The 14,645-nt window shown below is 40.6% G+C and overlaps 2 protein-coding genes across 2 annotated transcripts; both read right to left on the bottom strand.

The window, feature by feature from the left end:
• Window positions 1–532: 532 nt before the first annotated feature.
• Window positions 533–6,838, bottom strand: LOC122767046 (extracellular calcium-sensing receptor-like). The gene is made up of 9 exons (XM_044022387.1): window positions 6,150–6,838; window positions 5,612–5,906; window positions 5,357–5,443; window positions 4,935–5,204; window positions 4,516–4,722; window positions 4,155–4,430; window positions 3,596–3,823; window positions 1,604–1,727; window positions 533–1,540 (listed from the first exon to the last, which is right to left on the bottom strand). The coding sequence occupies exons 1-9, from the start codon at window positions 6,398–6,400 to the stop codon at window positions 630–632; spliced, it is 2,649 nt and encodes an 882-aa protein (XP_043878322.1). The 5' UTR covers window positions 6,401–6,838; the 3' UTR covers window positions 533–629.
• Window positions 6,839–7,014: 176 nt separating this feature from the next.
• On the bottom strand, window positions 7,015–12,939 carry LOC122767068 (extracellular calcium-sensing receptor-like). The gene is made up of 9 exons (XM_044022412.1): window positions 12,426–12,939; window positions 12,054–12,348; window positions 11,772–11,858; window positions 11,317–11,586; window positions 10,594–10,797; window positions 10,193–10,468; window positions 9,488–9,715; window positions 8,788–8,911; window positions 7,015–8,713 (listed from the first exon to the last, which is right to left on the bottom strand). Exons 1-9 carry the CDS (start codon window positions 12,653–12,655, stop codon window positions 7,803–7,805), a joined length of 2,625 nt encoding a protein of 874 aa, XP_043878347.1. The 5' UTR covers window positions 12,656–12,939; the 3' UTR covers window positions 7,015–7,802.
• Between the last annotated feature and the right edge of the window lie 1,706 nt (window positions 12,940–14,645).

The raw sequence follows: 14,645 nt of genomic DNA, 5'->3' as shown, positions 1-14,645 counted from the left end.
AAAGTTGCAAAAACATGTTTGGAGACATTTTCTTGACATGTTCTATGTTTTGGCCTCACCAGCACGATCTGTCCCGCCCACCCCTGTATACGCTATATATGTATATATATATATATATATATATATGTATATATATATATTATTTATTTTTTTTGTATGAAAAACTGTATTATTTATTTAGTTTTTCTTTCTTTATTCGGTTCTCATTGTATTTCACTCTGTACTGCAAAATGTCACATCTACCTGGAACTGATCACTCTGTTTGGGTTTTTGGTTTTTGTGTTGTTATTCCCAGCTTGTTGTTGTTGTTTTGTTTGGTCCTTTAAGGTGTTGTTGCTGATAAATTAATAAACACACACACAAAAAAAAGAAGTTTGGCCACCCCTGCACTACAGCCTCCAAAAAAAGGACAGTGGGGGGGGGGTGTACCTTGCCCAGCCCTTTTGGCCTGGTGGGGACTCCAACCAGCGACCCTCTGGATACAAGCCCAGTTCCTTTTAATGAGAATATGATCTTAATGAGATGGCCAGTATGTTTTTAAATAATTTTATTGCCTGTATTGTGATCTTATAATTTCCACTCAGTTCTAAAACAGATAGATAAACAGAGAGACAGCAGCATTCACAATTTTACTTTGTGGTGCCACGACTCATGATAGCTTTCTTTGTGTTTCGTTCTGGTCTCAACAGGATTATATAACATTTGGGTCCGAACAGCGCCACCAAGAGTCCAAAACTGGAGGCCAGGATGGCAAATACCTCCACTGCATCTGCATATTTGCCTGGTGAGCTGATGTAAGCAGGGACAAAGGCCACCCACACAGCACAGAAGATCAGCATGCTGAAAGTGATGAGTTTGGCCTCATTGAAACTGTCTGGAAGATTTTTTGCAAGAAAAGCTAACAAACAACTGAGGACGGCCAGTAAACCAATATAACCAAGTAAAACTGCAAAACCAATTGTGGACCCAACTATACACTCATAAACTATCTTGTCACTTTGATACTGGGTGTTTTTATGAGGCATTGGTGAAGCAGAGACAAGCCAGACAGTGCAGATAGCTGCTTGAACAGAAGTCAGAACCAGAACTGTCCCTCTCTGCTGTACAGCACCATACCACTTCAGACTGTTTTCACCTCCTGGTTTGGAGGCCCTGAACACAGCCAGAACCACCATGGTTTTCACCAGGATACATGAGACACAAAGCACAAAGCTGATGCCAAATGCTGCATGTCTTAGTTGGCAAGTCCATAATCTGGGTCGTCCAATGAAGAGCAATGAACACAAGAAACACAATTTGAGTGACACCAAGAGAAGAAAACTGAGTTCTGAATTGTTGGCACGAACAATTGGTGTGCTGTGATGATGGATGAAGATGCCCAGAACAACAACACAGATAAATGTGCCCAACAGTGAGAAGGTTGTCAAGCAGATACCCAGAGGCTCATGGTAGGAGAGGAACTCTGTTTTCTTAGGAACACAGTGGTCACGCTGGGGGCTGGACCAGAAATCTTCTGGACAACTGGTGCACTCCATGGAGTCTGAGAAAAGAAAGTGATGAGAAACACAACATCTCTGAACTGTGTTCAGTGGTTTACACTCACCAGTTGCATTGCTGATCTTTCCCTCAGAACAAGGGACACAGTCAAAACAACACTCAGGTTCTCCTTTCTTTCTGGCCATGCGGGTACCTGGAGGACAGCTCTCACTGCACACTGACCGAGGAGGCTGTGTGCAGAAACATCAGTCAGTTATTGTATCTTATGATTATTATTATCCCCTCCGCTTTTCCATGCTTCGTGTCTGCAAAGTTAAAAGGGATTTTCTGTTGCATGTCTGTTCAGCCCTGTGGATGGTGATACTTGTACATAACTACATGAAGCAGTTGGACCTTGTGTGGATCATAGTGGGTGAAGCCTGCCTGAGTGTCAATGTGGTGAAAATGCTTGTGGTGAGCATCCACTGGAGAAAGACAAGTTTTGGGCAACCTACATCCTGTGTTTGCAGACGTGTTCAGGGCGGGCCCTTTGTCTCACATATTAAGTTTCAAGCAGATCGGGCAATGTATTGGCGAGTTAAAGGGCACTTCGTGTTTCAGATGATCTACTTCCTGTGTGCAGGTAATGTCTTTCAGATGTGTTTAGGGCGGGCCCTTGGTCTCACATGTCAAGTTTGGAGCCAATGGCTGGCGCACTCCCTGTTTGGCAGCGAAATGGTGGAATTCAAAATGGCCAGCATCGCGTTTGGGTCACGTTCCCATTCGTAGACGTGTTCAGGGGCAGGGTCTCGTGTCACGTATGAAGTCTCGTACTGATAGGCCAATGTATGGCAAAGTCGTCGAAATTTGCCTAAATTCCGATGGCTGCCGTGGCCACGCCCTTTTGAATCTGCGAAGGTTTTCAATATCTTCTGAACTTGGATGGGTCGAGAACAATTTGGCGCATTTTTCGTATTGCAAGATGGCCGACTTCTTGTTGCGTCGAGATCATGGTGTCAAAAACATGTTTGGAGAAATTTTCTTCTTTTCTATGTTTTGGCCTCACTTTGACCAGCACGATCCACCCCACCCACCCCTGTATACGCTACTCTGCCACAGGTTGGCCAGGCCTGGCTTAGAGCCTAGATCAGGGGTGTCAAACTAATTTTTGTTCAGGGGCCACATACAGCACAATTTGATCTCAAGGGGGCCGGACCAGTAAAAAAATTAAAATAATAGAATAATAACCTATAAACAACAAGAACTCCTTTGTTTTACATTTAATGAAGGATAATTTTACAAAACATGAAATTTCTTGAGAAATATAAGTGCTATTTCAACAATATCATGCCTAAATTTACTATTTACACAGCACACTGGATCTATAAAGGCACAGACATTTAGTCACAGGTATCTGGAGCATTTGACATTACTTTAGATTAGTGTGAAATTTTAACAAATTCATCCTGTGGGCCGGATTGGACCCTCTGGTGGGCCAGTTCTTGCCCCCGGGCCGTATGTTTGACACCCCAGGCCTAGATGCTTATGTCCAATTATTAGGTACAGCCAAAGTTAAATCTACATTAATATATACCGAATACAGTATGTACTGTAATGTCTGTGTTATGGATTGTTTCTCATAATTTAGGTGTTTAATGTTTGTATTATATCCACACAAATTGTATTTATTGCTGTGAAATGTATGTATAATAAATATAAATGAATAACCACCCGCAATCGTGCAGCTGGCGTGGCTGAATTGTACTAATAGTTTGGCTGTGTCGTAGTGTATACAGTGGTGGGCGGGGTATATCCTGCTGGTCAAAGGGAGGCCAAAACAATTTCTCAAGGAAAAAAACCTTTTATTTTATATTAAGCTTTATTCTGGTACTTCAGGTTACTAACCTTGTGAATTTGCAAATTAGCTAAATATTTAGTTTCAACCATAAGATTTATATTTATATTTAAATTGTATATTTGATAATATAAAGAGACACTTTACGAATGGCACTGACATCATGACAAGAACACAAAAGATGTTAGCAGAGACCAACCTGACATTCCATACAATAGTATGAGTGGGGCAAAAGATAATAATGGAAACAAACCAAGAAGTTACCTGTTTGGGTTCAAAATTCCAGAAGATTTTGTCTTCATCCAGTGTGAGTTCTTCACCTTTGAAGGCTGACCTCTTAACATCACCCACCCTCTGAACTTCAGTTCTTCCATCAGGGAGCCACACCCAGTTCATGATGTCATATACAGGTAAGGTATCACCATTTTCATCAAATGATACTTGATCACCAAATGTTGTGGTGAAGTTGACCTTTTCCAAGTAATACACAAGCTTTGAATAATAGAATCAGACATTGAACAAAAACAAGAACAAAAACTAAAATGAGAGCCCAGCAGTTGTTTGCCTCAGCTGACCAACAGATTCACACTTTTCTCATATAACATGTGCATGTTAACTTAAAAGGAATTTAATTCTGATTCAAAGTGAGAGACCTCTGCCCTCAGCTGTTGCCAGTGCTTAGGAATAAAAGAGTCAATGTGGAAATGACTAGTATTTTGTATGTTATTTAACTTTAACAAAAGAAACTTGCACTTAATTCATCTTTTAAATGAATACAAAGGTGAAAGTGAAATGAAGAGTTGAGTGTGAACTGATATCTCACCTGCCATAGCTCTAGTTTTTGTAAATAAGCACAGATGTCGTTGCTGAAAGGTCCTCTCCCTGGCTCACAATGCAGCATGTCATCAAGAGCATATGCCAGAGCGTACACAGCCTTATACACATTATACTCTGACCTGAGGTTTGAAACATCCACCAATTCATTCTCCACATTCTCTATAACTTCCTGTCCAGTGCATAATTCTCCTCCAGCTTCCACCCAACCTGCTGGAGGTGGTGCAAATCTACACTGAAATGTGTGTTCCCAAAACTGATTCACCTGGAACATATTGATTTTGTGTAAAAAGTTTGTATAAAGACAAAATATAATACTCACAAATAACCAGTCAATGGCAAAACCTCACCATGCTGTTTCCATATGTGTTGTTGTGATGTAGGTCAGGACGTATTTGTAACAGGAAGTCCCTGAGTCCTGGTATTTCTCCTCGACGGATGGAGATGCCCAGTGTTCCACCCAGACATGGCATGAAGTGGGGGGTCTGGAGCACGTCAGCTAATGTCCAGGCTTCACTGGCAATCCACTGCAGGCCTTTCACATTCTGCCTCACCACCTGTACATTATAACAAGTTTATAAATTCACACTTATACCAGGAGTAGTAAGTAAAATCAAGTTTTCACAGTTGCACATACACAAATGTATGTTGTATTACAGGCAAATTTGAATTTGTCCTCCTAAAAACAAATTCAACTATTTATAGCTCAAACAATAGTTTTGACATTTGCGAAAAGGTTTTTACAACATATCTCTCTTTCAGGACTGACCTCTTTCATGAGATTAATCGTGTGACTCTTATTTGCAAACACAATCACCACTCGAGCTGTAGATTTCCTCATCACATCCACTATTCTCCTTAGTTCAGCAGGGTCGTCACCCCAGGGCAAAATCTCTGTGTAAGCCAGACAACCTCCACCAGCTGGACCCAGATCAGAGTGAAAGGATCGGGCGGCATGGACTCCATAATCATTATCACTGATGATCAGACCTACCCAAGTCCAACCAAAGTGTTTTAGAATCTGAATCATAGCATTCACCTATGTGGACACAGAGCAGAGGGATTAGTGCACAGGCTGGAATATTTTTTTCCTAGAAATCCTACTAAACAGATTCATCATGTTTAAGCACTGTCTTATGTGTTTCCAATCTGACACCACACAACTCTGTAAATAAACGGGGGTGTGCTCACCTGAAATGCATCACTCGGGATCGTCCTAAAGAAAGATGGAAACATGTGGCGATCACTCAGGCAGGAACATGTGGAAATATAACTCACCTGCAAAAAGTATCGCATTTACTGAAAACAGTCATCGTCTGCTGACTCAAAAAGCTTGACAATGTTCAATATTTAACGTTTACATATTAATTTATATTTGTTTTGACATTGAATGGAAATATTTTCAAACAATGATTGAATTGAGAGGCACATAAACTCATCACTTACCAGAGGCACTCTGTACAAACCTAACAATGATGATATGGCAATAGAACGTGTTGAAGAAGAATCACCCACAATCCCTAGGACTGGAGGAGTTCCTACACAGTTCTCCTCTAATGTAATTTGCTCTTCTTGACCACTGACTAAGTACAGTGATGCTCGGAATGCAATTCCTAGTTGGATGCAGTTATCATACAGACTGTATCCCAGAGTCACATTAGGCAGCAGGTTGGAGTTTCTGTTGATCTCTTCAACAGCAAAGGCCATGGTCTGAGCCTGTCTGAATCCTACAACATCAAAACTAACAGAAGAAATAAGTTAAGTTTACTATTCAAAACACTTTATACAGTAACTGTGCCAAGCTATATATTTCAGAATTACAGATACAGACTGCAAATACTGACATCATCATCAATACCCACAATAAAACATCAATGTTTAAAAATGTCAGATATAATGTAATCAGTTCACATTACTAAAAATATATCATACTGATTAGCTAAACAACAGCTTCTTAAATGTTTTGTTTCCCTGTCAGAGTTACCTATAACAGGTAGGCAGCTGTGGCTCTGAGGTAAAAGCCAGGTCAGGATCAGCAGAAAATAAGTTGACTGTAAAAAGTCCACCTAGAATCACATCTCCAGTTTTGTGCATCCCGTTTTGATGGAACTGTTTTTGTAACTGACAAGAGGAGGAATAAAGAGAGGAGGACACAGCAGAGGAAAAGCAGAAATACAACATTGGCAAGTGAAACTTGTTGTCTAAAAATACCCTCATGACTCTGCTCTTGTTCATCCCTTTAATGAGTTCTGTTCCATCACTACATCACCCATTTTATTGACTTATGACAATGTTTATTCTTGTACATCACCTATCAGGGCAGAATAACAAGCTGTAGGGGAGGTTCCTGTTGTCATTATCTTCATGAGTGTTCCTCGTAGTTTTACATCAGTGTCTGTTGTTGTCCAGTATTTTTAGTCACACAAAGATGTTTTGTAAATGAATGAATTAATAAATAGAATTAATCAAAAAGTTGTATCCGTTAAACAGTGGCTGTGTGAACCGGCTCAGGCAGGAGAGTGCATAGTTTTATAATCTCCAGGATTTCTGCGAAAATGGTGTTATGATGATGTTACGAAAAATGTTATTATTCTTAACACCTGGTTACGACATAAATGTAGGTCTTCTAATGAAGTAGTGATGGACAACAATGCTGCAACATATCCACACCTATACATACCTCCTTTGAAATACAGTCAAGTTCAAGTAACATCAGGTAACACAGCTTTCCCCACTGCAGTATCATACAGTAGTCAGGGATGGCACATAAATGTAATCCATCAGGATCCATCCAATCAGGATTTCTGTATCATTGAAGGATGTAAAATTAGTATCAAAAATACTAATAATTAGACTGGAACAACTACATTTATTCAAATTTGCTACATGACAGTAAAATTTAGTAATTTGTCCTCATCCCCCAAAAAATACAATATATATATAGTATGCCCAGTTTCTGGACATTTCTAATCTTCACTGAAATAACATACACTGCTAATACACTACAGCAGGCATGTCCAAAGGCCAGCCCGCGGTCAGATTTTGTACAGCCCATACGATCACATCTGACTCCAAATGTGAGGGAAAGGCAGAATGTTTTCATTTTTTCACTACTATGTAGCCTATATTTGGTTACATTGCTGTTTCTGACAAAGAAAATTACGGCAAAGAAAATACAAGAAATATAAAACAGTGTATTTGAATGCTACTTTTAGTGTTAAAAAAAAGTCTGAAGGGACCATTGGCCCCCGGAAATCTTCACATTATCAAATCTGGCCCTCCGGATTTCTAATTACAGATAAAATGGACCTTGAAACCTTGAAATGTTCATAGTTCCTGAGGAATGGGGAAATGCAGCTAGTGGTACACTGTCTTAAGTTGGAAGAACTCAGCTATTGTACTGACCTCATGAGTTAAGATTTGTCCAAAGTTACCAAGGTGAAAAACAAAACACTTAACCTTTTGTTTATGCTGAAGACTACATGTCTATTTTAAACTGTGGACCCACATTTGCAGGTCTATATATATTGACTTTAAAGAGATGGCTAGTATTTTTTATTTGTTTTAATAATTTTATTGGTACCACTCAATTCTAAAAATACAGAGGATAGACAGAAAGACAACAGTGTTCCCAGTTTTACTTTGTGGTGCCACGACTCATGATAGCTTTTTTTGTGTTTTGTTCTGGTCTCAACAGTATTATATAACATTTGGGTCCAAACAGCGCAACCAAGAGGCCAAAACTGGAGGCAAGGATGGCAAATACCTCCACTGCATCTGCATATTTGCCTGGTGAGCTGATGTAAGCAGGGACAAAGGCCACCCACACTGCACAGAAGATCAGCATGCTGAAAGTGATATGTTTGGCCTCATTGAAACTGTCTGGAAGGTTTTTTGCAAGAAAAGCTAATATACAACTGAGGACAGCCAGTAAACCAATATAACCAAGTAAAACTGCAAAACCAACTGTGGACCCAACTGCACACTCATAAACTATCTTGTCACTGTGATACTGGGTGTTTTTATGAGGCACTGGTGAAGCAGAGACAAGCCAGGCAGTGCAGATTGCTGCTTGAACAGAAGTCAGAACCAGAACTGTCCCTCTCTGCTGCATAGCACCAAACCACTTCAGACTGGACTCACCTCCTGGTTTGGAGGCCCTGAACACAGCCAGAACCACCATGGTTTTCACCAGGATACATGAGACACAAAGCACAAAGCTGATGCCAAATGCTGCATGTCTTAGTTGGCAAGTCCATAATCTGGGTCGTCCAATGAAGAGCAATGAACACAAGAAACACAATTTGAGTGACACCAAGAGAAGAAAACTGAGTTCTGAATTATTGGCACGAACTATAGGTGTGCTGTGATGATGGATGAAGATGCCCAGAACAACAACACAGATAAATGTGCCAAACAGTGAGGTGGTTGTTAAGCAGATACCCAGAGGCTCATGGTAGGAGAGGAACTCTGTTTTCTTAGGAACACAGTGGTCACGCTGGGGGCTGGACCAGAAATCTTCTGGACAACTGGTGCACTCCATCGAGTCTGAGAAAACAAAGTGATGAGAAACATGTTTATACAACATCTTTGAACTGCTGTGTTTAAAAATGTACACTCACCAGTTGTATTGCTGATCTTTCCCTCAGAACAAGGGACACAGTCAAAACAACACTCAGGTTCTCCTTTCTTTGTGGCCATGCGGGTACCTGGATGACAGCTCTCACTGCACACTGACCGAGGAGGCTGTGTGGAGAAACATAAAACCATTTTTATAGCTTTATAGCCACTTCATACTGTTCTGTGTCCACAGAGAGTTGCTATGGATTTCCGTTTACGCCTCCATGGCAAAGATTCCATTTACAAAAATGTGTGTAATCTTCTGTTCAAACATATCACCTCAGTGGTATCAAAATCAGTGGTTTCTCACCAAGAGAGCAGCCCTATTTGTTTCTTTTTGCAGTCTCTGTGCAAGTGATAGTATCACCAATTATTCTCCAGGCAAGAGTCCATACTTATTGTCTTCATTGATGTCACTTCTTCAACCAAAACAAGAGGGTCCCACCAACTAGACTTTACAGTATTGTGTTAAATAGGCCTTGAAAATTTAGTGTAGTGAGTGCAGTGCAGCCAAAAGGTGTTGGAGTGTACATTTATGTCCATGTAGGGTTTGTCAGTGCCATCACACGCATGGGTGGATGACATCATTCATGTCAGATGGACCATAGCAAACCTCTGTGGTATCAGAGGGAAAATAAGACTCCAGCCCAGTGAGTGGGGGAAAGAGATATTATAATATTTTAAATAAAATTAAGAATGAACCTGTTTGGATTCAAAGTTCCAGAAGATTTTGTCTTCATCCAGTGTGAGTTCTTCACCTTTGAAGGCTGACCTCTTAAACTCACCCACTCTCTGAACATTAGTTCTTCCATTAGGGAGCCACACCCAATTTATGATGTCATATATTGGTATGGAGTCACCATTCTCATCAAATGATACTTGATCACCAAATGTTGTGGTGAAGTTGACTTTTTCCAAGTAATGCACAACCTTTGGATAATAGAATCAGACACAAAAGGAATTAAGAACAAAAAAGTGACTGTTTCTCCCAAAGTTGACAAGATTTGTCAAAGATTATTGACTGACAACTTGAAAACAATGCCTCTGGCCTCAGTTCGTACTCATGCTGAAATAAAAGAAGAGTGCAGATGGAATTTGCTTCTATTTAGACTCTTTAACTTGTATGATAAAATATGTTTGTGACAGTATATTTGTGAACACAGCAGTAGAGACAAATACATATTAAACTAATTATTGCAGCATGAACCATTTTAAAAAAAGAAATAATAATTCCATCAAATAATTTCCTTCCTCCAAGTGACATCACATGACTATTATATACTTATACCTTGTCCTGACATTACAATCCACTATCTCCTAGCTGTTTTGGGAAAGTGAGATGTTTTCATTTATTAATGTATTAACTTCATTCAACCTGATATCATGGCAGGTAAACTGATATCTCACCTGCCATGGCTCCATTCTTTGTAAATGAGCACAGGTGTTGTTGCTGAAAGGTCCTCTCCCTGGCTCACACTGCAGCATGTCATCAAGAGCATATGCCAGAGCGTACACAGCCTTATACACATTATATTCTGGCCTGAGGTCTGAAACATCAAATAACTCATTCTCCACATTCTCTATAACTTCCTGTCCAGTGCATAATTCTCCTCCAGCTTCCACCCAACCTGCTGGAGGTGGTGCAAATCTACACTGAAATATGTGTTCCCAAAACTGATTCATCTGGAAGACATTTATAATTTGTTTTTGTTTATGTAATTGTGATTAATATTATTATTGTAAAGGTCAGATCTGATTGAAATGTTTAATATTATTTTTTACAAACACTAAGTCAAAGGGAGACTCACCACACTTTTTCTATCAGTGGTGTAATGTAGGTCAGGACGTATTTGTAACAGGAAGTCCCTGAGTTCTGATATTTCTCCTCGACGGATGGCAATGCCCAGTGTTCCACTTAGGTACGGCATGAGGTGAGGAGTCTGGAGCACATCAACTGATGTCCAGGCTTCACTGGCAATCCATTGCAGGCCTGTCACATTCTGTCTCACCACCTGGACACATTATAACAAGTATATAAAGTGACACATTCATACTGTAAATTAGAAAATGGAAAATGTAGGTTCCACAGTTGATCTCATACACAAACATGTGTTGTATCACAGGGAACTTGAATTCGTCCTGTTAAACAATCTGTAAGACAGTTCGATCCCAATCTCTGAAACCTCTGAAACTCTGGAAGTTTCTCCCAGACAGGGAACCACTCTGTGTGTATTGTGTCTTTGACTATTTGTATTTGAATGAATCACTTATGAATGAATTTGGCTATTTAGTGATTCCCTCTTCAGTCACTCCAAAGTGCAAACTCAAAACCTCCTGTTTGCGTTGCATATATGTGTATATAATATACATATGAATATATATATATGGGTAATCTTACTCGAAAACCTTTACATATATATATATATATATATATACATATATGTATGTTTAAATATATATGATCTATAACCAATGAAATCTGTTTTTCAATGGCTACAAGGTTTTTGCATCACATCTCTTTCAGGACTGACCTCTTTCATGAGATTAATCATGTGAGTCTTATGTGCAAACACAATCACCACTCGAGCTGTAGATTTCCTCATCACATCCACTATTCTCCTTAGTTCAGCAGGGTCGTCACCCCAGGGCAAAATCTCTGTGTAAGCCAGACAACCTCCACCAACTGGACCCAGATCAGAGTGAAAGGATCGGGCAGCATGGACTCCATAATCATCAGCACTGATGAGCAGACCTGCCCAAGTCCAACCAAAGTGTTTTAGAATCTGAATCATAGCATTCACCTATGTGGACACAGAGCAGAGGGATTAGTGCACAGGCTGGAATCATCTTCCACTAGAAATCCTGCTAAACAGGTTCATCAAAGACATTGATGATGTTTAATCACTGTCTTTAAGTGTTGTATATCTGACACCATACAACTCTGTAAATGAAACACATGACATTTTTTTGGGAGATAGATTTTCACCTGAAAAGCATCACTTGGGATCGTCCTGAAGAAAGATGGAAACTTTTGTCGGTCACTGAGGCAGGAACATGTGGCAAAATAACTCACCTGCAAAAATGAAAAACAAAAAAAACAAAAACAGAGCACAAAAGTTAAAATGCTTATGATTGTTTTTTTTCAAGGTTGATTACTCAACTGTCAGAACTGTGTTCAGTGCAGTTTGAAATAATTATTTAATTTCAATTTCAATTAAAATTTACCACAATAATGATTGAGTTGAAAGACTTGGTAACACACACTTACCAGAGGCACTTTGTACAAACCTAATACTGTAGAAATGGCTATAGAATTTGAAGAGGTAGAATCACCCACAATCCCTAGGACTGGAGGAGTTCCTTCACAGTTCTCCTCTACTGTCACTTCTTCTTCTTGACCACTGACTAAGGCCAGTGCTGCACGAAATCCAATTCCTAGTTGGATGCAGTTATCATACAGACTGTATCCCAGAGTCACATTAGGCAGCAGGTTGGAGTTTCTGTTGATCTCATCAATAGCGAAGGCCATGGTCTGAGCCTGCCTCAATCCTATAATATCAAAACTAACACAATATATATATATATGAGTGTTTACTATTCAAAAAATGTGTTTCACAACTACTTACACTGTCAGACTCACCCATAGCAGGTAGGCAGCTGTGGCTCTGAGGTAAAAGTTAGATCAGGATCAGCAGAAAAGAAGTAGATTGGAAAAATCCCACCTAGAATCACATCTCCAGTTTTGTGCATCCCAATTAGATTAAACTGTTCCTGTAACTGACAAGAGGAGGAATAAAGAGAAGAGGACACAGCAGAGGAAAAGCAAGAAAACATGAGCAACAGCAAGTTGTTGTCTACAAAATCCCTCATGACTTAAATCTTGTTCGTCCCTTTACAGAGTTATTTTCCATCACTACATCAGCCATTTTATTGACTTATGACAATGTTTATTCTTGCACATCACCTATCAGGGCAAAATAACTAGATGTAGGGGGCAGGTCCTCAGCAACGCATGTGTCATTTACATATACAGCAGTTCCCAGGGGTTTTTCTTGGAAAATTTAGCAAGGGGGAGCTCAGCATGGCGATTGACCGGAGCGGCAGAGCGGGGGTTGGTGCGGAGGTTTTGAAAATTTGAGGTAAATGTGGTCAGTTTTTGTGTTATAGGTTTCATTATTTTGTTGTTGGGATTTAAAGACATTTTGCATGTTGTGTTATTTTGCGTGTTGTGTTTTTTACAGATTTGGTTGTAGTTGTGTTTTCGTATGTTTTCTCCGACTGACCATGAACTATCCACAGACCTGCCAATAGCAGTCTGATTAGCAACGAGCCACAGGTGGTGACAAGCAGGAGAGTGACCTTTTATATTTCAGACGCCGGCAGTGTTGCCAACTTGGCGACTTTTCCGCTTAATATGGCGACTTTCCAACGCCTACTAGCAACAAATCTAGCGACTTTCTCTGGTGTTATTGGAGTCGTTTGTGGTGTTTACAGCACTGCAGTTACTGTGCTCAACAAGCAGCGGGTGCTGCCGGGATCCCCTCCCAAAGCACTCGCAGGCGGTCAAGTCTTACAAGAGCATCTACAGCAGTCCCAGCCTGCGGTCAGAGCAGAGAGGAGACCCTCACCACTCCGCGTCCAAGCTGCTAATGAATCACGCGCATATGTGTTATGTCTGATATGTGATACCTGTACTGTGTCACGGCACACATGCGGTTTCAGGCAAATTGTGATTTATGCAAATTAGGCGATGACGTAATTTAGCGACTTCTCAAGACTTTTAGGACGGCCAATGGCGACGGTCCTTACTGAGGAGTTGGCAACAGTGCACGCCAGGAGGCAGAGAGAGGGACAGAAAGGACCCAAGAAACGGCCAGATGCCAGGAGACGGCCGGCCGCTGAAGAGACCACCCGCACCCGAAAAGAAGACTGGCTGCGGGGCCAGGTGGAGGACAGAAAGCGTGGTGTAGGCGAGCTGGTGTGTCGGCGGAAGACTGGCGGCTGTGTGCCCGCATCAGGCCGGTTGAGTGTCGGACCGCGGAGCTATAGGAGCAGAGTGTGGGCTGTGACCGCGGAGGAAGGCAACCTTCATCCCATATCATTGATTATTAGAGTCATGGTTTGTTAACTCTGCTCAACCCTGATTTTAAATTAAGAACCTGTGTGTTGGTTTAACTGTAAGGGTCCCTTTTGTGGTTTGGTGGGAGTGAAGCAACAAATGCCCATATTACCTATGGCAAGAGCTGATACAGAATTTTATCTAACCTTCATTGAGACTCGGACACAATGAAGAAAACAAAAACCCTGTTGCCTTTTAAAGTACTTTGTATAAAAACACACTACAATTTCACATTATGATGGTTGGTAAGCATTTGTGTACCTTCAAGGAGAACCTTCAAGGGCCGTTCATCATTTTTGTCATGTCTTAAAATGGAGGGGTTCTTTATTGACCTGCCATAATGTCACTCTCCACACGCCCATAAGAATGCTCTGGCATACTATGATAACAGTACTACAGTAACTACTGGCTTATCAGGTTTCTATGTGACCACCAACAGTAATGGCAGAAATTGATTTGTACCTGTTTTAAGACACTTTTTATGTTGAACTTATAGTCAGGCACACCACAAACAGCATTACTACATGCATAATGCGATGTGGTTTTACCCTTGGCGCGAATCCAACTTCAGGAGACAACAAATGTGATTAACTGAGGCTGGTTCACTGCAGCAAGCCAAGACTTTGGGCCTATGTTGGTAACGTTCCACTAAGATACAAGCTTATTTTAATTTGTGGGCAATCATTTTGCAGGTATCATTGAATTCATTGGGATGGCATGGCTAAATAATGATGAAAAATG

Source organism: Solea senegalensis, linkage group LG3, assembly GCF_019176455.1.
Source record: "Solea senegalensis isolate Sse05_10M linkage group LG3, IFAPA_SoseM_1, whole genome shotgun sequence".
Taxonomy (NCBI): domain Eukaryota; kingdom Metazoa; phylum Chordata; class Actinopteri; order Pleuronectiformes; family Soleidae; genus Solea; species Solea senegalensis.
This window is presented reverse-complemented; position numbering and strand designations above follow the sequence as displayed.

Excerpts from the sequence above, each read along its gene's own strand:
- LOC122767046 (XM_044022387.1), bottom strand. The coding sequence starts at position 6,400 with ATGAACAAGAGCAGAGTCATGAGGGTATTTTTAGACAACAAGTTTCAC. Across the intron at positions 5,205-5,356 it reads TCCCGAGTGATGCATTTCAG|GTGAATGCTATGATTCAGAT; the intron begins GTGAGCACACCC and ends GTGTCCACATAG. Across the intron at positions 1,541-1,603 it reads AAAGATCAGCAATGCAACTG|ACTCCATGGAGTGCACCAGT; the intron begins GTGAGTGTAAAC and ends TTCTTTTCTCAG.
- LOC122767068 (XM_044022412.1), bottom strand. The coding sequence starts at position 12,655 with ATGAGGGATTTTGTAGACAACAACTTGCTGTTGCTCATGTTTTCTTGC. Across the intron at positions 11,587-11,771 it reads TCCCAAGTGATGCTTTTCAG|GTGAATGCTATGATTCAGAT; the intron begins GTGAAAATCTAT and ends GTGTCCACATAG. Across the intron at positions 10,469-10,593 it reads CCACTGATAGAAAAAGTGTG|ATGAATCAGTTTTGGGAACA; the intron begins GTGAGTCTCCCT and ends AATGTCTTCCAG.